Here is a 24,530-nt window from a genome sequence, read left to right as displayed (position 1 = left end):
TATTCTGTTAAATCCAAATTAAATGATCTCACATTTGAAAGCATGCTGATTCTCAGAATAGCTTTCAAGTTGTGCAAAATGAACAATTTGCATGCCAACAGATTTCATGAAAGAGGGGAAGCAAATCTACAGGGTGGATAAAGAATAGCTTTAAGGGGCCAAAGTATGACGGGATTTTAGATTCTATTAACTACATAATTACATAATGGGCATAAAGATTAATGCAGCAATTTGTTACAGTGGCAGTGACTCAACTTTGAATCTGTCATGGTCTGTATTGAGTTTATACATTCTCCCCATGATCTGTGTGGTTTTCTCCAGGTACTCTAGTTTCCTCTCACCCCCCAAAACGCAAGGGATTGGTATGAAAAATGGGCAGGACGAGTTTTGTGGCCAGAAGGGCCTTCGACAGTTTTGGATTGTTAAAATTAAAGGGGTGGTATAGTTAGCCAAGCGGTTAACTGAATACAGTGCCAGCGACCTAGGTTCAAGTTTAGCACTTTTTTTCTTTGGCTTGGCTTCGCGGACGAAGATTTATGGAGGGGGTAAAAAGTCCACGTCAGCTGCAGGCTCGTTTGTGGCTGACAAGTCTGATGCGGGACAGGCAGACACGATTGCAGCGGTTGCAAGGGAAAATTGGTTGGTTGGGGTTGGGTGTTGGGTTTTTCCTCCTTTGCCTTTTGTCAGTGAGGTGGGCTCTGCGGTCTTCTTCAAAGGAGGTTGCTGCCCGCCAAACTGTGAGGCGCCAAGATGCACGGTTTGAGGCGATATCAGCCCACTGGCGGTGGTCAATGTGGCAGGCACCAAGAGATTTCTTTAGGCAGTCCTTGTACCTTTTCTTTGGTGCACCTCTGTCACGGTGGCCAGTGGAGAGCTCGCCATATAACACGATCTTGGGAAGGTGATGGTCCTCCATTCTGGAGACGTGACCCATCCAGCGCAGCTGGATCTTCAGCAGCGTGGACTCGATGCTGTCGACCTCTGCCATCTCGAGTTTAGCACTACCAGTAAAGAATTTGTACATTCTCCCCAAGATTGCACAAGTTTCTTCCGGGTGCTCCGGTTTCCTCCCACCCTCCAAAAAAAATGTACGGGCTTTGTAGGTGTATTTGGGTGGCACAGACTCGTGGGCTGGAAGTTACCGTGCTGTATTTCTAAAATTATAAATAAATATATTGGAAAAATTCCACCAACATTTCTACAACTCTATTATAGATTGAGTTCTATTTGTCACTTGTTAATTCTTTATAATACATGGCTAACAATGCCACTTTTGTAACGGGCTTTCCATTATCAAAGCTCTCTTTTTGAAAAAAGAAAGTGAATAGTTAATGGCCCCACAGCTGATGACCAGTCACTACTGCCTACTTAAATCCCTGTGGTTCCCCCCCCACTCTATCTGCTACTTCTCTTGCCAAATTCCCCAGAGACCAATAATTTTCCTTCATTTCCATAGAGAATGATCAGTGATGATGCAGCTATTTAATTAACGAGTATATATTCTGTAATACAAATTAGTTGGTTTCTTTGCTTCAACAATTAATTTTAAAATCAGGTTTTATAAAAAAAAACATACCTTCCCTTGCTCTTTTAGCCAATGTAACTCTGCTGTGATGTTTTAAATTTTTAATGTTGATCACTTTCTCCATACCCCTGGTACAGGGTTTCTCTGGTGATAGTTTTGCCTTTGGGACTGAAAATTGATTTCCATATGGTCTAAATTCTTTGCTCCATATACTACGCATATGGGACACATTCTCCATATTTGTCTCATTATCATTCCACCAACTGGACCTTTTAGGCAGAGTCTGATGAAAAAAAAGAAAGTAACCTTTATTCAAAGGTCTCCATTAAAAAGAAAAAGGAATTTTGCATTCAAACATTAAGACAAAAAGCTCTCCATTTGCTCTAGCCCTTTCACAGTTTAGACATTAGAATATCCTGCCAATTGTCCTCAACATTCCACAAATAGCACCTCACACAGCAAGATTCACAAGGCTAAACCAGAGGTGCTGAAGACATGCTTCAGGTGTGGAGTGGAACAGGGAACATTCATTCATGCAACCTGGTCCTGACCAAAGGTAGCCCCATTTTGGCAGGATTTGGCCAACATACTGACTAGAATAACGAAGGTAACCTTTCCGCCAGATCCAATGTTGTATCTGCCGGGGAACCTTATGGACATAAGCTACAAATTAACCAAATTCCAAATTCAATTTGTATTTATTGCTCTGTCCATAGAAAAAAAAATGCAGTGATGACCAAGAAGTCTGACTCCTCTCTTATCATTAAGTGGATTACTGAGCTGTATAGCTGTATTCCCATGGAAAAAAAATCACGTATAATCTTAAAAACCGACACAGCACCTTTGGTAAAATATGGCAGCCATATCTGACGTACACGGAAGCACAGCTGTAGCCATATCCCAATAAATGGATCAATAAAAGTAATTGTATAAGGGGGTGGCTCCACAGCCTCTTTGGACACTTACTGGAAGCTCCGACACCATATCCAGCCTCTTTTTTTCTTTCTCTCTTTTTTTCCCTCCCTTTCTTTTCATTTTCTGCCCTTTCCTTTTTTTTTTTGTGGGGGGAATGGGAGGGGAGAAACACATGTATGTAGATTGCTGGGAGTTTTTGATATATTCTGTAACAGTCAGTGATGTTATCTTGTTTATTGATGGAAAATGAAAAATAAAATATTTTTTAAAATTCCAAAAATAACAGTGAGAAGATGTTTAATGAATTGGATTGAGATAACATTCACCAGCACACATTTTCATTTAACTGATTGAAATTACATGTTAGAAATTCTGATTTTAAATCCTGTACTAAAATTATTTTCATCTAGTGCTTAAAAAGAGGGCTGTTTGCCAACAGAAAATCTTTATAGATGTACATTATTTTAAAAAAATATTTGCAATGATCTATTTTAATGCACTTCAGAAGAGCTTGACAAACTCCAAAGTGACAATTTGAGAATAGTGTATGCTGAAAACAATATTTGTCTGCCACTGTTAAATCTTTTCCTCACAAGTGGCTTCCAAAACTCAGGCTCCATCTTATAGAAGTAGCTACTTACCTGCTCTAGGATAGAACAGTATTTGAGAAATTGTGTGAAAAATGCTAATCAGAGAAAATAATTTAATCAACTGAACAGAAAAGTAATTAAGATACAAACATTTATGATTCTCATTTATTATGGAAAACTTTAAAAACTCCAGTTGACTTAATAGCAAAAAGTATGATTGAAAATAAGATTTGCATTTACAAGAATTATTTAATATACATTACCTGCGAAGTGCATGGATTGAAGTTGTCTATGAATTCTGAACTCTTAATATCTATATTCCCAAGAGCTATGTGAAGAGCTTTCTCATCACCAAAGTGACTAAAGTAGCCAAGTTAAGGAACAAAATGCAAATGGAAAACATCATTGGAGAAAATCGAATGGAATGGAAAACTGTTCATCCAAAACCAGGAGACAAAAAGGAACATCTAATAGTATCAATCACAGTAAATTTACAAGACATTGTGCTCATGCCAATCAGACAAGAGCAACCCAACATAATCCCACCCTCAGCGGTTGGTCTTTGATATGGCAGTTAGATCTCCAAGTATGCATCTAAAAGTTAAGTGTGATGAGGAGTTTGTCGCCATCATCAGTTAAAGCAGCAAATTTCAGACCTCTCACTTGCTTGAGCTGAAAAATATCATCTCCACTCCATCATCTCTGGGTCACAACAAAGATAGCCCTCCTTGTACTCACTTTGAGCCACGTAGCCTTTGCAATAAACATAATATCCTTTGCAATTTTACCAGCTGCACATGATCCTACTGCTAGTCACATATTCCCCTCTCCTTCTACCTTTTACAAGGATCACTCACTCCTTGGTCCACACTTTTGTTGCCACTAATCACTTCACTTACATTTTCCCTTGCAACTGCAGAAAATGCAACACTAATTTTTCCACCACCCTAGGTGTTCATAAAGTGCTATCTTCTATACAATGGAGTAACCAAACGCAGACTGTGTAACTGCTTTGCAGACCACCTTCATTCAGTCCACAGGGGTGACCCTGAGCTTTATGTTGCCTGTCACTTTAATTCTCCATCCCATCACTCACTGACCTAGCAGTTTGTTGCCTCTATGTTACAACAAAGTTCAAAGCAAATTTGGAGGAACAGGATCTCATCTTTATCTCAGCATTTTGCAGCTCTCTGGTTTCAATCTTGTATTCTGCATCTTCAGATAGTGGATTTCTGACTGCATCAGAAACTCCTTGAAGAAGGGCTCAGTCTCTAAACATTGGTTACATATGCATCTTTACCCGCCCCTGCCCCCCACCACCACCATGGACGCTGCCAAACCTGCTGGTTCCCTCCAGCATTTCTGTGTTTTGACTACAATCACAGTGTTTGCAGACTTTTGTGTTTCATTGACATACCTGCTCCTTTTTGTGCTGACAATTGCAAAATTCCAAGAAGAATCACATCCATCTCCATCTACACATTCAGGTTAGCTTTTTGGTCCCTGATAGCCTGGACTGGTTTTCTTTTTGTTAATTATTTTCTTGCTCTACATTCACATAAATCCATGTTCTTAGATTTTAACCTTTTTTTTCCCAAATGGTTTCTCAATTCCATCTTAAAAAAAAATCTTAACAGCTACATTTTCTATCCAGTTCGAAGCTTTCAACCATCGTAAGAAGAAGGTAATCAATACTAGCTTAACTTATTTTTGCAGTGTGTGGCACTGGATTGGCAGGCTCATATTTTTTCTTTGTTGGAAATGTTAACTTAAACCCCAATGAATCTCCTTCCCAAATGCCTCCCATTGCTCCAACACTGATTTCTACCCATGTAGCTGATACTAGAAATTTTTTTTTTTTTTTTTACAAAATTTGAGTAAATTAATATACCATGCACCACATTTGCTGCTTTTAAATTTGCATTAGAAATGTTAAAAATGCACAAACTGCATATGTAAAATGATGTTGAAAGTATGCAGAGACACAGAAGTGCTGGAGAAGATCAGCAAGTCATGCAGCATTCATGGGAAGTAAAGGATAACCAAGGCCTTGGGCTAGAACTTTGGTCAAGGAATGAGCAAAAATACAGGCATGCAAAAAATAACAAACAGGCAGGCGCCTGAATGCAAAATACCTCGGATTACAAAAATTGACATGGGCTTATGTATGAAACTGCAAAGGAATGAAGAGAATGCAAAGCAAATTTATATAAAATCATTTAGATTCTTTTCATATTTTCTAAAAATAGCCTTTAGTTCTCCTGCAATTCTGGAATCAAAATAGTTAACTTTGTTGAACTGCTTATGTGAATAAATTTAGCTCAGTTGATTCAGTACAGTTAATAAATCTTCTGCAACATAAATTACTTTCTTTTTGCTGGAATTCAAGATGGGTGAAGTTACAAGCAGTTCCAAATTCTTTTGGTGAATTCACCCACAAGCAGCTGCAGCACATTATAAATATTATTCCAGACACAAGTCACATGAAGACTGATGCAAATGAACAAGTAGGACAAGTAGGCCAATATGCTGAGCTCCACAGAGACTTGAACACCCACACTTTATTCCTTCAGCTTCGCATACATTTTTAGTTTCGGCCCATTTCAATAACTTGATCTTTCTGCTCAACTTCTACAACAATTGACTTCCTCTGCATCCCCATGCTGTTCCTTTGAAGCTAACTCCAAAAATCACCATTCTGTAACCAGCCATTTTCTTTGCATTCACAAAATTGCAATGCGTTAAATCCAAAAGTCCAGCTGAATTAATTGGTAGCAGACAATCAGAATAACATTTAAAGGATACTGCCCAGCATAGTCGAGAGATTTTGGATCAACATCATCTGAATAATCATTTAAAGGAACAAGTTTCTGCTTCAGTGGATCAAACACCAACTGATATAGAAAAGTGTTATTTGCCCGTATGAATCCATCTATGTATCCATCCGGTACAATCACATTAATCTTCAAATATTGTCCCATTTTCTTGATCACCTACGCAGAGACAAAAGAATAAGCGATGGAAATGTTGGTTGCAAAAGCAATTTAAGCCATCTAAAAACTGCTTAAATCTCATACCAGCATATCTAATTGATCTGGGGCCCTTTTCACTGTGGCTCGTCCATGAGACAGGGAGGTATGCATATAGCAACTAAGCATGGGAAAGCAGATGCAAGGCCCCTACCCTGGATCACCCCAACAGCCCTTTGAATGTTTTGCTATGAATGGCCTCTTCAATTGTTTCTAATTATTTCTGGTAATCAGAAATATAAAAATATTGAAAATTTTGTTTAATTTAATTTATCACTATAAAGTTCAATGTCAGCACGACATATTGAGTAAACTAGTTACAGTTGTCTGCCAGCTTAGGCCTTTGATCGCTAATGCACTCTGTATTCCTGGTGCAAAGAACAACCACAAAAGTCATGAACACGTTAGTGATTCATTTTAGAAAGACCAAATGAAGAACATTATTGTGGCAATTATATGTCAATTATAATAATGCAACTGAGGATTTAATATGATGACTACTTTATGCAAGATTGTAGAACTAAGACATCATCTAGAATGCACAATCCTTTAGCCAGCAGTGCTGAGAAAGCACTGGTATCTTCTACTTGTTGCTCAGCAGACTTCACTGCATTGAAACATTAGTTAAGGATGAGTTAGAGGTCCACATGAGGACAGCTCTCTTCCCACTCTCCCTCGAGTTCTGTAACAAGACATAGAGCTGAAGTGCCAAATGGAGTTGCTGACCCAGTGTTAAGAAGCACAGACATTAACTTATTTTCTGATGAAATTCCAATAGCTTATGGTATTTTCAATTTAGTTAATCTTTACTTTAAAAAAAGTAACTTTTAATTAAATGTTCATATGTCAAACATTTCAGAGGTCTTTAACAACAGTGGGTTGTCAAAAGGCCTCATGGAGATTCCAAGGCAGAAATGCCAGTTCTCGTGCCCAATACCTTGGTCATCGTGTAGAGTTCCTTCCTCTTCATGGGATGACTGTTGGGAAAAGAAGCTCTACTCACATATCCCTCAACATTTGGAGCTAATCAATGCAAGTGAGCAGCACCAAGTGTGACAATATTTCTAGCATAGAAGGTTGCCTCCCAATTCACTAAGGCATTTAGTTGCCTTTGTACTTTTCTACACATTAAGTGTAGTTAACAGCCACCTCATCCCAGGGTTAATTTAAAACAGCTTCGTGTCCAAGATGCTATCTTCTTCAATCATAATTACCCATCTATGTGCTATGGATAAATGAAATGAAACTCAAAATTGTCAAGTTTACAGCTTAAAAAGTAAAACAAAAACTCCTTTCACACTTGCATCCCACTAAATTGGCCGATCATTGTCCTGGGGTAGGAATGGGGTTTAGCTTTTCACGCTTGACCACTCCTAACCGGGACACTTAACACTTTCACATGTGCAAGGAGCCATCCCCGGGGTTAGGACTGTTCTACCTTCTACTGGTGACATCATGACACATCAAGTGATGGTGGACCTACCCTAAATCCTGATCAATGTATTATGATCTTATATTTGAACAAAATTAATCATGCTTAATTATAACATAATTAAGCTTTATGTACAGCACAGTACGAGCTCCTGTTGTTGTTCTGACCTATATAAACCTTTATAAGGGACAGTAGGAAAGTGCTAGCAATAAATAGCAATAGTGGACAATTTTGAAACAGCGTGGGAAAGATTGTAGCGCTATAGCGCACAATTTATATAGCACGGGAAAGTTGCTAGCACTATCGGGTACAATTTATAAATACCATGGGGAAAAGGCAATGGCGGACCTCACTTCCCAGAATACCACGCGGCAGAGAAAGGGCTGTATGACTGGCTGCAGTAATGGACCATTTATGGAGGGGTTTCTCTGCCGCATGGCATTGTGGGAAATGAGGTCCGCCATTGCTTTTTCTCACAATCTTTATAAATTGTCTGCTATTGCTATTTATTTCCTCTCTCTCTCTCTCTCTCCCCCATTGCTTCTTTCCCACAGCAAACTTCATGCCTTCATTTCAATCTTTTCTTCCTTCACGTTCCTGCACTCACGCAAAAACTTGGGTAATTTCAATCCCACAATGCAATTACCCATTTCACACTTGCCTGATTGCAAGGCTGGCATCTGCAGATGCCAGGGATTGTATTACAAGTTGAGGCCATCAATCTCTGGTGAGATGACGTCATCTGACATAAGCATTGAGCTGATTTGGCTTTCACACTTGGCACTTTAAAGGCCGATTAGTGGTTAATTCCTGGGATCACTTGCAAGTGTGAAAGGAGATAAATTGAGTAACAGATATAGAATGCAACAAAGTATTCAGTATACAATTTAAATTGGTTGCACATTGGGCAGATAAATGGAAGTCAATAGTGACAAATGCAAAATACTACACAAAGAAATTATGATACAATTTAGCTGGAGTAAAATTAAGTTTATTACTTTTAGTGAGGAGCAATCAAAACCATGGGGGCACGGATAGCATAACAGTTAGCGCAATACTGTGATACTGCCAGCGATTGGGACCAGGGTTTGAATCCTGCATTATCTTAAGGGGATTGTTAATTCTCCCCATGTTCTGCATGGGTTTTCCTCAGGAGCTTCAGTTTCCTCCCACCCTTCAAATCAGGTGTAATTGGGTGGCATGGATTTATGGACTGTAAGGGGCCATTACTGTGCTGTATGTCTATAAAAGCAAAAAGGTCAACAGAACAAATTAATGTTGCACAGTTTCTTCAGCCCACAATGTCTGCACCAAACAGAATGCTAGTTAAACTACAACTCTTCTGCCTGAATGTGATCCATATCTCTCCAAAACCTGTACACGCCCACCTCAATTGGCAGTGCAAGCTCTCGCAAGTTACACACATAATGCATCAACTACTAGATCTTAGTTTCAGTACTCAGCCAAATTTGTGTTTAAAAGTTCACAAACAAGTACAAAATAGTTCTCAAATACAAAGGGCTGCTTTTTAAAAAAAAATATAAAAAACTGTTTAGCTTTTACAGTCTATAGCAGAGTTTCCCCAATGTTTTAGCTCACGGAACCCTTTGGGGAGCACTTGGAAATCACGGAACCCCATAGTTACAAACCAGAAGCTGACCGGAAAGAGAATTGTGTCAACTTTCGGCTTGAGTGTGATTGAGTCTAATTTAAATTATTTTTCTTAAACAGTAATTTGAGGCAGTGCTTGCAAAATCCCATTTCTTCATAATCTGATTATTTTGTTTCAACTGAATATTAACCAAATTGCAAATACAATTATCACCAACCTCCCAGGCCCCAAATGTGCACCATCACCAACCTTCCAGAAGTGAGTTTCCAACCCGTCCCCAGCCACCCACAGGCCGGATCTCCCAACGCCTCTGATGCGGGTATCCACCTCAGCCCCGACTGCTTATAGGTGTAGTTCCTGATGTCTCTAAGGTGGGTTTGCATCCTCACAAGATCACAAGGCAAAGGAACAGAAGCAAGCCACTAGGCCCATCGAGTCTGTTCCGTAAATCTACACTAAGCTACTCTACACTAGTTCAAATTTCCGGCCTTTTCGCCATATCCCTTGATGCTCTCACTAGATACTTGTCTAAATACTCCCAGTGATCTGGCTTCTACTGCTGTATGTGGCAGTGAGTTCCACAGATCCACGACCCTCTGGCTAAAGAAGTTCTTTCTAATCTCTGCTTTATATGGATAGCCTCTAATTTTCAGACTATGAACTCTTGTCCTTGATTCACCCACCAAGGGAAACATTTTACCCGCATCCACCTTATCTAAACCTTTCAAAATTCGAAAAACCTCTGAGATCTTCTCTCACTCTCCTGTACTCCAATGAATACAACCCAAGAGCGGCCAAACACTCCTCGTACGTTAGCCCTTGCATTCCAGGAATCATCCTAGTAAATCTCCTCTGCACCCTCTCCAACATCACATCCTTTCTAAGATAGGGGGCCCAAAACTGCACACAATACTCCAAATGAGGCCTCACCAGTGCCCCATAGAGTCTCATCAACACATCTTTACTCTTGTCCACTATTCCCCTTGAAATGAATGTCAACAGGCCCGAGCTTCCAACACTTCCATTGCTAACCCCCGTCCCCGTTGACCAGGTGCTGGAGCCACCATCCCCTCTGCTGGTGATCCTGACTGAAAACATACCGTAGCCCCCGACACTTCTATTAACACAGGTCCAGATCCCAACCAACACCATTCCGGTGCCCATGCCGACTCCATCATCAGTTCCCACACAAACAGGGGGTAGTGGAGGGAGCAAGCAAATGAGCGAAAGGGAGGGGAGCGAATGAGAGGGAGGGAAGGGGAACACAAAAACCAGAGAGTTAGCAAAAGTCATTCTCGCTGTACTGTGCACGTGGAATATATTTTCAGTTTAAATTTTTTTAAAATGTGGCCAGCCTCGTGCCAAAAGAAATCCAAGTCTTATTGGTTGAAAATAGTGTCTTGAGGCCTGACGTCGAGGAAACTGTTTGCTGCCATCGCAGAAACACAGATATTTAAAGACACAGGTAAAAAGTAATTTAAAGAAAAACAGTTATTACTAGTTATAGCTATTGCTACCCATTTCTTCTGCAGAACCTCTACACCTTTCTGTGGAACCCAGTTTGGGAAACACTGGTCTATAGAGAAATAGAGTTATATCAGTGAAAGTACACGGTCAAAAGAAATCCAGAAAACAGCCAAGTGGGAAATAATGCAAATTTAATTTAAAGTTGCTTTCTGTGAAAACTTTGTTGTGTTCTCTAGTTCTAAGCTTTCCTGTCCGGGAAAATATTTGTCCAATGTAAGAATGAGGAGCATTGACAGCATACCCTTCAATAAAGATCCCCTTTCATTTTACTAACAATAATAACACCCAAGGATCAATGTTCTCTGAACTATTTCCAATGCAAGTAAGTCCCTCCTGAAATAAAGATTAAAACTGTACACACAACAGCAGGTGTGGCTCAAACAATTCAATGCACAATAGCAAGGAACTCCTATCAATGTACTTAATTTCCTCTGCAATGTAGAGCTACATTCTATTGGCTTCCTAATTACGAACTATACCTATATACTAATATTGTTTCACATCAGACACATATTCATGCAGCAGCTTTCCGAAGCTTTTCTTCCCCCTAACAATATTCAACATTCTGCTTTTCTACTCTTTCTAGCAAAATAGATAACATCACATTTTTTTTCACCTTGTATCCCAGCTGCAATTTTCTTGATACTTAACCTATCAACAATTCCAGTCTGTCTTCTCCACATACCTTGATATCCCACGTTTTTTTTTCAAAACTATATTCACAATACCAATCCTGGTAGCTGACCACATGTTAAGAGTTTGCCAGTCTGAAAATAACCTATTTTCTGTCAGTTCTCCATTGATGCCAGGATATTATCTCCCACACTAAGAACATAACTTGACGATAAACACAAGAATGGAACATATTAAGCAATGATCTTCAATTTTATTTCTTCTAATTTAATGTTTAACTCTTAAGGTAAAGTGTTGAAATTCTTTTTGCATTATATTATTTAAAAAATTTAGACATTGTCACGGTCTTGTTATGATAGAATTGTGTTATTATTAATCTTTAGTTATAAAATATATATTTTTAGTAAAGTTATTTTATGGGTGGACACAGGGTCACACAATAACACTCAGAGAGAAGCCATTTTCGGAGTCATAAAGTCTGGTAAGCAACCCAAATAAAACTAACAATGTTTATTCATTGGAATATCAAGGACAATGGGTTTGCTCAATAAGGACATCTAATTAAACAGAAGGTTCTTTGCTTGTTTACCTATGTTGTTAGAATGGAGACTCAGATGGCATCGGTTTAAACAAAAACAGGCTTCTGCTTATGGTCAGCAGACATATTGGGGGCATTGGCTCGTAAAACATTTGGAAGAGATAAACTTCAAAAGACAGAAATGATGTCATGTCATATGGTAAACACACCAAGACAGAAAGCATTTTTTGAATATTAAGGAACCAATTTCGAAATGAAGCCATACAATGCCTGGCTATCTTGCTGGTAATACAGGATTGAAGCAGTTTCTTGGCCATCCTCTAAGTAAGACAGGACTGAAGATGCAGTGTCCAGAAAGGTTCTATTACATAGTACTCCTGATCAAAGGAAAACACTGAAAAAGTGGCTTTCGAAAGAGAATGACCACTTCTAAATGAGGGCAGTTCTGCTGAGTCCATTTCTACACGGCACTTCATTTAACCCTTGTCTGGGTTTGTGAAATCATCATGTGAAACAGATTCCAAAACTGCCAGGCAAAAGAGGGAGATTTGTGTAAAAAAATGAATAAGCAGAGAGAAGACTCTGAAAACTCGACTACAAGAATCTCGTGAGTTAAGAAGTGTGAAACCTCACACCTACTCCATAATTGCTGTTGAGCAACAATGTAAAGAATCTGAGTTTCAAAACAAAACTTTAAAATCATATCTTCAGAATTAGGTTTTAACTATAATAATTTACACACACACACACACACACACACACGCACAGAGGGGTGAAGTTAGAAGGAAGTGTTTATATTATTAACAGAAATTATCATTTTGGTAAATTTCCATTGTTGCTGGTCTAGTGCAAAACAGCGTACTTACCTGCATCGGGAGCAGTGCTAGTCACCACTAGTGACGTATCCGGGGCGATGCACAGGAGTAGGGGATTAGTAGCACACTTGTGCAAGTTGGAATGGGAGGTTGCATACATTATGATGGATCGTGGACACAGTAAGAGGAGATTGAGAGCATCAAGATCACCCATGTGGCAGAGAGCCAATGAAAAGTTCAGGGGGTTTGGCTGGGTGGTGTTTGGTGGGATGCAAAAGCAGTATCTGAGAAAAATAAAGAAAGTCAACTCTATTTTGTACTGAAGAACGAGTGAGTGTCTTTTGATTGTGTGTATACCGGGTAACTTATAGTTGCTACCACATACAACAAGGTAAGAAGTCCTTTGAACCATGAACCTGAGCTGCCCAATTAACCTACAACGCTGGTAATGGTTTGAATGGTGGGAGGAAACCGGAATGTCTGGAGGAAATCCATGCAGACATGGGGAGAACATACAAACAGCACTGGATTTGAACCCCAGTCACTGTAACAACGTCAAATTTAGACATTCACCATGGTGACAGGCCATTTCAGCCCATGCCGTTCAACTTACACCCAATTCACCTATACCCCCGGTACATTTTGAATGGTGGGAGAAAACCTGAGCCCCCGGGGAAAGCCCACGCAGACGAGGGGAAATCGTTCAGGCATTGCGCTAATTGCTACCCCAACCGTGCTGCCCGTTTATTGTTATATAAATGAATAAAGAGTTCAGGATAATGGAGACCCACCGTTGTGATATCTGGATTGTTAGCAATCCGCAGTAGCTTGCATGCTTTGGCCAAACCAATTCCATGGATAGATGGCAAATAATCACATCCTGATAAAATACACATATATCTGAACTTCTCCTCAGTGAATACATCTCCTAATTGTTTGCATTTGCCAAAACGAGCTTGGTCAATTTCAATGCCATTTCCATACTTGTCCACTTTTAATATAACCTAAAAGTACAGTAAATAAATGCATCCAAATTATTCATGCAATTGGATATCACATTTTTAAAACAAAAAATCTTGCTCTAATCCATTAGACACAGATAGATTGAAAGAATGGTTGCTTCCTCTGCCGGTAGCAATGACCCATGACAAATCAATCACCTTGAAAAGATTGATCTAATATGGATACACATCTACAACATGAGCATGCATAACATTTGGCAATAAATTATATCCACATACAGACAAGAAACAGTTAAGATGGTATAACAGGAAATAGATTGAAAGTCACTTCCTATGTCTGCGTGTATCAAATCCACACACAATTGATACCTGGGCCAGCCCTCTCCTCCAGGCGTACCAAGCCCACTTTTGCCTGTAAGCTACGGGCAGTGTTGAAGGACCAATTGTGTGATGTGCGCCGTAAAAGGGGTTGGGACTCAGGCTTGGCATCCTCTTGTGGTTTAAATTGTACATTCATATCTATATCTGGATAGCTCCTTTAATCCATGTGATATGCCTATATATATATATATTATATATATATTATATAAATATTATATATATATATTATATAAATATTATATATATTATATAAATATTATATATATATTATATATATATATATAATATATATATATAAATTTAAAAAAAAAAAAAATATATATATATATATATATATATGAGGGAAGGGTAGTAGGTATTATTTCTTTTAACTCTCAGTCATGAAAGGTACTTTTAACAGGTATTTATAACTCCAGTAACCAACATAATTTTTTGGTTTACATTTAAATTTAGACAGGTCCTTTCGGCCCATGAGCCTGTGCTGTCCAATTGCACCTGATTGACCCACACCCCAGTAAGTTTTGAATTAGATCAGTTTGTGTGTGGGCATGATATTTTGTATTTGTATCCCACTTGCAAATAAATTCTACATTTTTACCTCTGAAAGGTATCTGGGGGTTTTCACTCCGTGAAACCTTCGAATATGTTACCAGTACGGTCATCACCACAGACAAGTTAGCTTTATTTCCCTCTCGACCAAATAGCTTGACTACAAAGGGAAAGGGCACCAAATACATGCTGACTAATCCTCCACCACACCAACTGTTCCCAGATGGAAATGCACCACTGTTCCTCCTTCTCTAACAAATCTACATCCTGAAAATTAAAAATGGAAAAACATGGTGCACCCAAGTGGTTTAATAAAGAGGCTCGCCGCCATCTTCAAATGAATCCACATCTTATTCTGATCTTTAAAAATATCTGACACATACAAGTCTGAATAACAATGTGCACCATTCTAACTGTAATTTTTAAAAAAAAATCACAATTTTGTCAAGACGACGACTGATTTCCTTTTATAAAGAATTTTGATTTGAGTTATTACAACATATGTAGCACAAAGCAGTAATTTTTTTTTTTACAATAAAAATAATCTTTTCTACATACCTTTTTACACCCAAATGCCAAGAGATCAGAATCTTCTGTGATTACTGCTTGAGCTATGCCAATCTTGTTTAAATAAGCCAATTGAGCATCAGCCTCATAAGGTGCGACAATACAATCCATCCCTTTTGCTCTTGCAACCTGTATCAGTACAAAAAGATAGTTCAACCATCTTTGGGTCCAAAACTTATGGTAATTTGTTTTTTTTCTCTGCTTCTTCACATTAGCTATGATAAAAAGCCTGCACTATTGCAAGCCCCCCTCTTTTTGCATGAGGATTATCATTAATATTTCTCACTCATCTTATGCATTTGTAGTTTCTTTAAATTTAATTCATTTAATTTACTATTATAGATTTTCTTAACAAGAATCTGTTCTGATTCATCAATCAAGAATTTTGTTGCATATGTATATTGTATAATGTGTATGACATTTGTTATGGGCCCAAAACCCAGAAGTAATAGAAATTCACCAAGACAAATGGTTAATTAAACTAAAGTTACTTTTAATTTTCTTTAAATATAAAAACAGGATTAAACTTTAAATTATTACTATTAACTTAACCCCCTTCTAATTCTAAGCATACGTGTATGCAAGTTCAGAAAAGTTCTTGGATTCACAGTCGAATCTTACTTCTCACTTCTCCAGGTTCACTAGTATCAGGCAATTTTTATACTGTGCACAGAATTTTACATTTATGAATTTCACCAGGCTTTTGTCCTTGAAAGGTAAATGGTTACCACTCAGGAAGGTTCTTGTCGATTTTCAGAGAAAGATATGTCGCTCGTTGGACACGCACAACTGATTCCTTCTGATCAGCCACATTAGTGTGTTGCTGAAGAAACTTGACCAATCAGGGCTTTCCAGACAATAACCTCTTCTTCCAGGTCACCACAGAGTTCCTTTTTGTTTCTCTTATTTCAAGTGTAACATTATACAGCCGCCCATCTCCTCTTGTATGAACCACAAGGGCTTTGACCAGGCTGAACTCAGAACTGACAACCCGTCTTCAAAATGTTTTTTTTCCCCCACAGCTTGAAACAGCAACCTGCACTCAGACTGCGGCACTGGACCCAATCTTGTGATTTTCCAAAACAATAATCCATTAATCCACAGCATGTCCAATTAACACTTACTTGTGAAGTCTTGAAAGACACTCTTCAAAATTTTAGCAAAGGCACTCAAAACCAAATTTGGAGTACTGTGTCCAGTTTTGGTCACCAAATTATAGGAAAGATATAAACAAAATAGAGAGAGTGCAGGGAAGGTTCACGAGAATGTTGACAGGATTTCAGGGTCTGAGTTACAGGGAAAGGTTGTGCAGACTGGGGCTTTTTTCTCTGGAGCGTAGAAGATTGAGAGGGGACTTGATAGAGGTGTTTAAGATTTTAAAAGGGACAGACAGAGTAAATGTGGATAGGCTTTTTCAATTAAGAAAGGGGGAGATTCAAACTAGAGGACATGGTTTAAGATTGAAGGGGGAAAATTATAAGGGGAACAAGAGGGGAAATTTCTTTACGCAGAGGGTGGTGGGGATGTGGAATGAGCTTCCGGCAGATGTGGTCGAGGCGGGATCATTGGTTACATTTAAGGAAAGACTGGATCGTTACATGGATAGGAGGTGACTAGAGGGGTACGGACCGGGAGCTGGTCAGGAGGGTGGGGATTTGCTACGGCATGGACTAGTAGGGCCGAACTGGCCTATTCTGTGCTGTAAGTGGTTATATGGTTATATGGAAACCTGGACTGTCTGGCTTGAGCAGAGCTCTGGCATTTTAAATGAGACATGTTTTGAAGTGTTTGTATCTGTGTGACCTAACTAACAAACCCACTCAATTAATCTCCTTTAAAACATATCTATATACAATATAAAATATTACATAATCTGTCACACATTAAACCTATTATCATTACCATCCACCGCACATGTCAAACTCTGGCCCGCGGGCCACCCACGATATAATTATATTTGGCCCGCAAGATCATATTATATATTAGAGTTGGCCCGCTGGCCGCCGCGCCAGTATAGCGCATGCACACTGAAGGTGAAAATGAAGATGCCGAAGGTGTGGAGGGATCTCAGAGTCCCGAATCCCGGGGATCGGAGCGCCGCACTCAGCCCGCCCGGCTCCCGGACACACAGACACAGCTGGAATTGGGGACCATCCTCGCTGGGTCTGCGCTTCAGCGGCGACGCCGGACCGAACGTCTCGTTGGCGATGCCATCCCCCTCGCTCCGTGCACGGCGGACCCTGCCTTCCGCTCCTTTTGTTGGAGATGAGCCCGGCGCCGTGAGATCGCAGTTTAATCCCTCTCCAACCATGGGAGGGGGGTGGGAGCAACGTGCTCTTCTCAGCCAATTCCTCCACCGCCCTGGACGCTGGCGTTTCAACTGGGGGTTCGGGTGCCTTCGTCAGGCGACCGACCTGTTGGTCCAAGACAAGGGGAGAGCGTACAAACTCCACACAGACAGCACCTGAACTCGGGTGAACGTGGAGCTGCGACCCCACATTCCACATCAGGACTGTGTGTAAGATTGGGAGCAGTGAGACGGAAGCTTATTTTGTTCCTGTGATTTAAGCCTTTCTTGGGGTGGGTGGGGGGGGGTCTTTCTCTGACCACTTGTCTAACAATTAACCTAATCAGATGTGGAGTTACCACAATACAACAGTTCTCAACCTTTTTCTTTCCACTCGAGTCCCTGTGCCATTGGTGCTCTGTGATTAATTAGTAAGGGATTGCTTAAGGTGGTATATGGGTGGGAAGAAAAAGTTTGAAGATCACTGCTTTAATCATCCCTCATTGACTCATCATGTGCACGGTTTCAGAACGCTAAAGGAAATGGGCCAATGACAATTTTTCTCAAGCAAAATATTTCAGTAACAATTGGGTCTAGAGCAGTGATTCTCACCCTTTCCTTCCCACTCACATCCCACCTTAAGCAATCCCTTACTAATTACAGAGTTCCGATGGCATAGGGCACACATGTCAAACTCTGGCCCGCAAGATCATTTCAAAAGTGTATTAGAGGTGGCCCGCTGGCCACCGCGCCAGTATAGCGCATGCACAGTATTACAACAAATCCCAGAATGCATTGGCGTCAGCCTGCTAATCGCCCCCACCTCCTCTGTTTACGTTGCAGGGTCTCACCATGGACTCTGGTTTTGGGGCCTGGTCGGTGTCAGGGGAAGCCAAGGCCGCTTCCCAGCGCCCGGAACCGGAGGCCTCGGGCCTGACCTCGCCAGGACTGTTGCCCACTCCCCTTCCTTGCCGCAGGCCGACCTGCGACTCACGGTGACGGGGCCACTGATCCGCCGAGATGCCGCCCTGCAGCGAGAGCTGATGCCCCCGCACTGTCATTGTCCAACCCGATCACCCGAAAATCCCGCCCTCTCGCACACAGGCCTGAGTAAGTATTATGAACTTTAATCTCAGGATAAAACGATCTTCCAATATTTTCATGTCACAGTGATAAATATATTCCTGGTTAAAAATGGTCCTGTACCTGGATACAAGCTCATTAGGCATAAAACTTGAAAAGTGTGTAAATCAATGGATATCTGTACCAATGGAAAAAGGGCATGGCAAATAACCCTGCTCGAGTTCATGCCCACAATCAGTCACCCATTTGATTGTTTCAGGAATCATGTTATTCTCCCACATTCTCAATAGCCCTCAGATTTTACTATTCGACAGCACACTAGCAACATTTGACAAATCCTCTATAGAAAAATATTATTTATTGAATATTTTATTTCTCATTTGTTAATGCTTCTGGAAAGAGTTTATCCAAAACTATTATTAAACATTTATTTTAATAAGAAAAAGTTTAACATTACATATGTTGAAAGAAGAGAAAACATGCAGATGTTGTTGAAAATTTTCAATAAATATTTAATTCGGCCCTCAACTTATTCCAAGTTTTTAATTTTGGCCCTCCGTGAATTTGAGTTCGACACCCCTGCCATCCACAAAGAATGGTGACCAAAAATGTTATTTTGAATCCAAAAACAAACTCTTACAGAAAATTGTTAATATTGCTAGCTTCAATAAGATCATGCAAGCACCAACCATACATTCTTGCACAAGAGAAGAAATCATCATCTGAAGCTGAACCATGGCCAAATCTAGTATTGTCTATTTGCCATAAAAGGGTAGTTGTACTTTGGGAGGACTTACCAAAACACGAGATACACAGTAGAGGGTAGGGCACTGCAGAGTGCAGTATAACAGGGATGTGGGAATACTGATAGCTAATTCCTGAAAATGGCATCACAGGTAGTTAGAGTCGTAAAGAGAGCTTTTAGCATGTTGGCATTCAGAAATCAAAGTTATGAGTACAAGTGTTGGGATGATTTGTAAAGCTGTTCAAGGCATTGATAATGCCAAATTTGGAGTATTATGTGCAGTTGTGGCCATCTAACTACAGGAAAGCTATCAATAAGATTAAGAGTGCAGAGAAGATTTACAAGGATGCTACCAATAAAGAGCTAGTCCCATTTACCTTAATTCTTAGCCTTCCCTATCCATCCTTTAAACTTCATAGATGGACCTGTTTCTATAGCTCCCTCAGTTAGCTTATTCCAGATATGGACTACTCTATTAAATCTCTCCTTTTCAACTTAAACGTACACCCTCTGGTTCTAGATAATCTATCTAGGAAAAATATGAGCATTTATTTTATCCATGCCTCTCACAATGGTAATGTACCTCAATAGATCAAGACCCAGTACTTAATATAATCTTTCCTATAGTTAGGCAACCACATCTGCACACAGTGCTCTGAGTAAGGTCTCTCACTAATAATTTGTACAGCTGCTGCATGATGGCCCCCAACTTTTGTACTCAATACCCATGTCCAATTAAACCAAGTACACTGAACATTTTCACCATCCTGGTTACCAAAGACATTCAGGGATCTTAATCACTTAGAGCACTAGATCTGTCCTACAACATTCTCCACAGCTCTACCACTTCCTGTGCAAGTCCTGCGCTGGTTTGACTTCCTAATGGGAAGCCCCCACACTTGTCACAGTTAAATTCCATTTTCCATTCCTCGCCAACCTTTCCAATCGATCCTAATTGACTTCAACGCAGTCCACAGTACCACTAATTTTGAAGTCACTTGCAGATATCAAGAGGTGATTAAGAAAACCCACAAAGGAAAGGAAAATACAGGCTGTGTATACTCTAAAGATGTCTTTAATGGTGCCGAGGTAACAAGCTTGTAATTTAAAATATTTGACATTCTTCACAAACATTACCATAAACCAGTATATAACCAACTTAAAAGCTTGTCCTTCCAAAGCATGTTCTCCCGATCTACAGATACACCTCTTCCAAATTATTTCGCTTATTCCTTGGAGGTACAAATTGTGCCAACTGCATTTTATGTTTTGCCCTTCCCCTTTCTCTCACAGAAAAGTTAAATAGTGCCTTTAACAAATTTGCAAAAATGAAAATGTAGCAACATTAAATTATGCAAACATCGAGATGCTGGAGTGACTCAGCAGGTCAGGCAGCATTCATGGGTAGAAATTGTCAGTCAATGTTTTAAGTCAGGGCTCATTATCAAGTCTGCTCTTCACCTACCAAACTCTTCTTCTCTTACATTACCTCAACAGCAACTTGTCCCTATTCATCCAGTCCCTCCTCACCTACATCTGCAACACTACTCATGCTCTCCATCTCACTGAAAGATGCAATCCTCTGGCATTTGCCAATTTCCCTATCTACTCACAAGTCGTAAACACATCCACACCTCATCAAGAAAGCTTCTGGGCCTTTCCTTTCTTTCTCGAATGCAGAGCTGTTCAGGTCCTTTGCAGAACTAGTCCTTAAACTTACTTTAACTTTTTCCACACTCCCCTCTCCCCTTCCTGGACCTCTTGAGACAAACTATCCAGAGACATTTTTCACAAACCAATTCACAGCTACCTGGATTATATGAAGGGTGGCTCTTCTCACCCTTTCCCTTGTCAGTACTTTCTCCCAAGTCCTCCATCTCCACTGCATTAGACCCCAGAATGAGACCACCCACTCCAGAATATCCAAAGATGTCTTCCTTCTTTAATAAATGTAGATTCCCTGCAACTATCATTGATAAAGTCCTTACCTGTAACTCCTCCATTTCTTGGACAGCCACTCTCATCTTCCCACCTCCCCTTAGGCAGAATAAGGACAGAATATCTTTGATCCTCGTTTTATCAGTGCCCACATCCAACACATTATCCTCCAACATATATGCCAACTTCAGCATTATCTCACCACCAGACATATTTTCCTGTGCCCAGTTCCTTCTGCTTTACCCCATGGATCAGAATCATCAGACACTGACTGGCCTGCTTCTCGCTCCCCAACTACTGTGAGGCACTTCCCACTACAATCACAGCAAGTAAAACACATACATACATCTGCTGCTCACCTTCATCTAGGGCCCTGAACTGACTTTCCAGGTGAGTCAGAGTTATGCCATCCAAGCTAATCCATTGCATTGCATGTACTCTCTCAATGACACCAAACACAGATTGGATGATCACACTATGTCAATGGGTTAAAGCTTGAACTCCCAAAAACCACTCATTTCAATTCCATTCATACAGACATGCCTGTTCTCAGCCTCAACAATTGTCAAAAAATAAACTTGAGGAACAACATATCATATTCCTTCTGGACAGCCTCAAGCTCAATGGCATGAAAAACCATTTTCCTAATTTTAGCTAACTCCTACCATTATCTGGTTCTACTGTTTCTATCTCTTCTTTAACTACTTCCACTCTTACTTTTCTCTCCAACTGTCGACTCTCCCAGTGGTTCCTCACTCTATTTGACTCTCCACCTCTCCTATCTTTTGTCCAAAATAGTTTCTTACCCCTTTCCCCCCTTAATGTACTTGATTCACCTCTTTCTACTTTAGTCTCAATAAATACCTGAAATATTGACTATGTATACCCACGGATGCTGCCTGACTTGCTGGGTTTCTCTAGCTTCTCATTTTTAAGATTCCAGCATCTTCTGAACCCCTAATAAAAAATAAGATGAGAAAGAATCTTCCAAACAAAAACATCAACAACAAACATCAAAACCATTTGGAAAGAATTAAAGGGCTCATTTCAACTAAGAAAAAGCTGAAGAGGGATCAGAGGCAAATATCTAAAATTAAGAAGGAGCATGTCGAGTTTGTGGACAAGATCCATTTGTGTGCAAGTCCAAATGGTAGAAGACAAATACAAATTGGTCACCAATAATCCAATGAAAAATATTAAGAGGAAATTGATTGTGAAACCTGCCACTACTTGAAAGAAAGAAGAATATGCAGGTATAAATGGGCCATATGGCTGATTTCTGCAAAATTTTAATCGTTTTATGTAAGGAGTACAGCTAGACACATTATGCCCATATGAGCCCTCGCTTTCCTCCAAACTTCTGTGCAATATTTAAACATTCTATATTTAAACATTTTTAAGGGTATGAAAATCAATAGGGTATAAAATCAATCTAGAAGCAAGAGTTCACAGCACAAACCACAAGTGAAATAACATTGAAACTACTTGCCTTTATCACCTCATGAGCCATTGCAGGTGTTATGTTAACACATCGAGTAAAACACTCCCTGGCTTCTGCTATCTTGCCTTCACGAAGGAGTTGCTTTCCTTTCTGCAAGTTTGTTTGCCTACGTCTGCAATGCAGAAAACCACTCAAGCATAAGGTTTTCAAACCACATGCACAAACAGCTGTGCCATTAAATGACAAAAAAGTGAACTTGGAAATAGAAAATCATACACTGAGAACTACAGATAAACCATGACTTACAATGTTCTGACTTATAATATTTCAAAGTTACGATGATCAGAATCCATTTTGAATAAATGTAAGTCGGGGTCTACCTGTATCAACATGGTTGTTTTTCCTTCTCTGAAGGAAATGCTTCCATCCAAACAGCGCATACAGATTGCTTCCCACTGCTACCAACCCCCAAATGTCATCATTTTGGTGCTCTTCTTGTAGCAAAGTCAAGGAATCGTGCTTTGACGGACTCAATGCAGTTTTTTTTAAAAAAAATGGTGATTGGAATACATGCACAGATTGTTGTTGCTGAGGGAGAGAGAGTGATGGCAATCTGCACATGCGTTCCAAATCACGTTAGTTGGGAAGTGACGCCGCTACCCCTAGTCAACCGGCGCCATGAGAAGATGGTGTGAGGGAGAGGGGGTGCTGAGAGCGGGGTCATCTTGCTCACCACCCTGCCAGAAAATGGGGTTAGATCAGGCAGTGGGAGGGAGAGGAGTATTGAGCGCGTCTCCCTCCAGTAAGTTGCACTCAGCCTTATCGTTGCTGTGGAGTTCTCAGTTGCCATGACCGTGGGGATCAAACTGCAACATGTGAATAAAGGTTTTCAGCATTCTCTCCCCGTCCGCCTGCACATCTGAACTCCTGATGCCCCAGCCTACCTGTATCTGAACTTTGTTTTCAATGGTTTTTTTTGTGGCTTATTCCAGAATGCATGATAAGACAATAGAAGCTGGAGTAGGCCCTTCAGCCCATCGAGCCAGCACCGCCATTTTACAGATCATGGCTGATCACTACTATCAGTACCCCTTTCCAGCCTTATCCCCATAACCCTTAACTCCTCTGCCCACTAGAGTCTTATCTAACTCTCTTTTGAACATAATCAGCGAATCTGCCTCTACCACCCTCTGTGGCAGAGCATTCCACAGATTCACACTTCTCTGGGTAAAAAAATGTTTTCTCATCTCCGTCCTGTATGTTATTTTTATTTGTAGACCCCAACTTACGATAATTTCAACTTACAATGAGTCCCGGAACTGAACCCCATCGTAAGTTGGGGTCTACCTGAGATAGAATTGATAGCCAGTTCTTCAAAATAAACCAAGTGTTTCCACAAGAAAAAGCATTTCAATGAAAAATAGGAAATGAACAAAATTAGCATCAAGATTTGAAAGATTTTTTAATGGAGTGATAAAATAATATAGTAAAATCTTCAGTGCCTCAATTTATGTCTACTGTAATGTCTAAAAAGGAAATTTCTAGTATTGTGCACCTCAAGATTCAAATAGGATAGCTGAATTACTACTTACAATCGTCGGGCCTTTTCCACCTCTTTTTTAGACGGTAAAGTGCATCCATCAAAAACCAGAACTGGTTTAACACCAAAAGAGTCCAACATCTCAACAAATTTCAAACAATAACTAACATACCTGAAAAATAGAATAATATTTGGAGAGAAACACATTAAATTGATTCTCCAGTTTTCAGTTACAGGGAATTTTCAAAATCTTGTTATTTATTCCTAGGTGGAATTGTCATTTACTCATTGGAAACTGCACATTATTACATTAAGGACCCAAACTTTTTAAAAATTATATTTACTGTTAACAAATTAAAGCTGTTTAAGAGAGAAAAAAAAATCACACAGCATGTAGAAAAGGAACTTTCTGCCCACCCTC

The 24,530-nt window shown here is 39.9% G+C and overlaps 1 protein-coding gene across 2 annotated transcripts in view; it reads right to left on the bottom strand.

Moving 5' to 3' along the window:
* exo1 (exonuclease 1) overlaps window positions 1–24,530 on the bottom strand; it is a 54,566-nt gene that overhangs the window by 23,770 nt on the left and 6,266 nt on the right. The window contains exons 3-9 of one of the 2 annotated variants that reach the window (XM_069930952.1): window positions 24,162–24,281; window positions 22,618–22,741; window positions 15,067–15,204; window positions 13,408–13,620; window positions 5,836–6,023; window positions 3,294–3,390; window positions 1,577–1,808 (exon numbers count right to left, since the gene is read on the bottom strand). In XM_069930952.1, the coding sequence (XP_069787053.1) occupies window positions 1,577–1,808; window positions 3,294–3,390; window positions 5,836–6,023; window positions 13,408–13,620; window positions 15,067–15,204; window positions 22,618–22,741; window positions 24,162–24,281 (1,112 nt within the window). The remainder of the gene's footprint in view (window positions 1–1,576; window positions 1,809–3,293; window positions 3,391–5,835; window positions 6,024–13,407; window positions 13,621–15,066; window positions 15,205–22,617; window positions 22,742–24,161; window positions 24,282–24,530) is intronic. The other variant, XM_069930953.1, reaches the window with a different exon arrangement.

This window comes from Narcine bancroftii, chromosome 4 (assembly GCF_036971445.1).
Source record: "Narcine bancroftii isolate sNarBan1 chromosome 4, sNarBan1.hap1, whole genome shotgun sequence".
Lineage (NCBI taxonomy): Eukaryota > Metazoa > Chordata > Chondrichthyes > Torpediniformes > Narcinidae > Narcine > Narcine bancroftii.
This window is presented reverse-complemented; position numbering and strand designations above follow the sequence as displayed.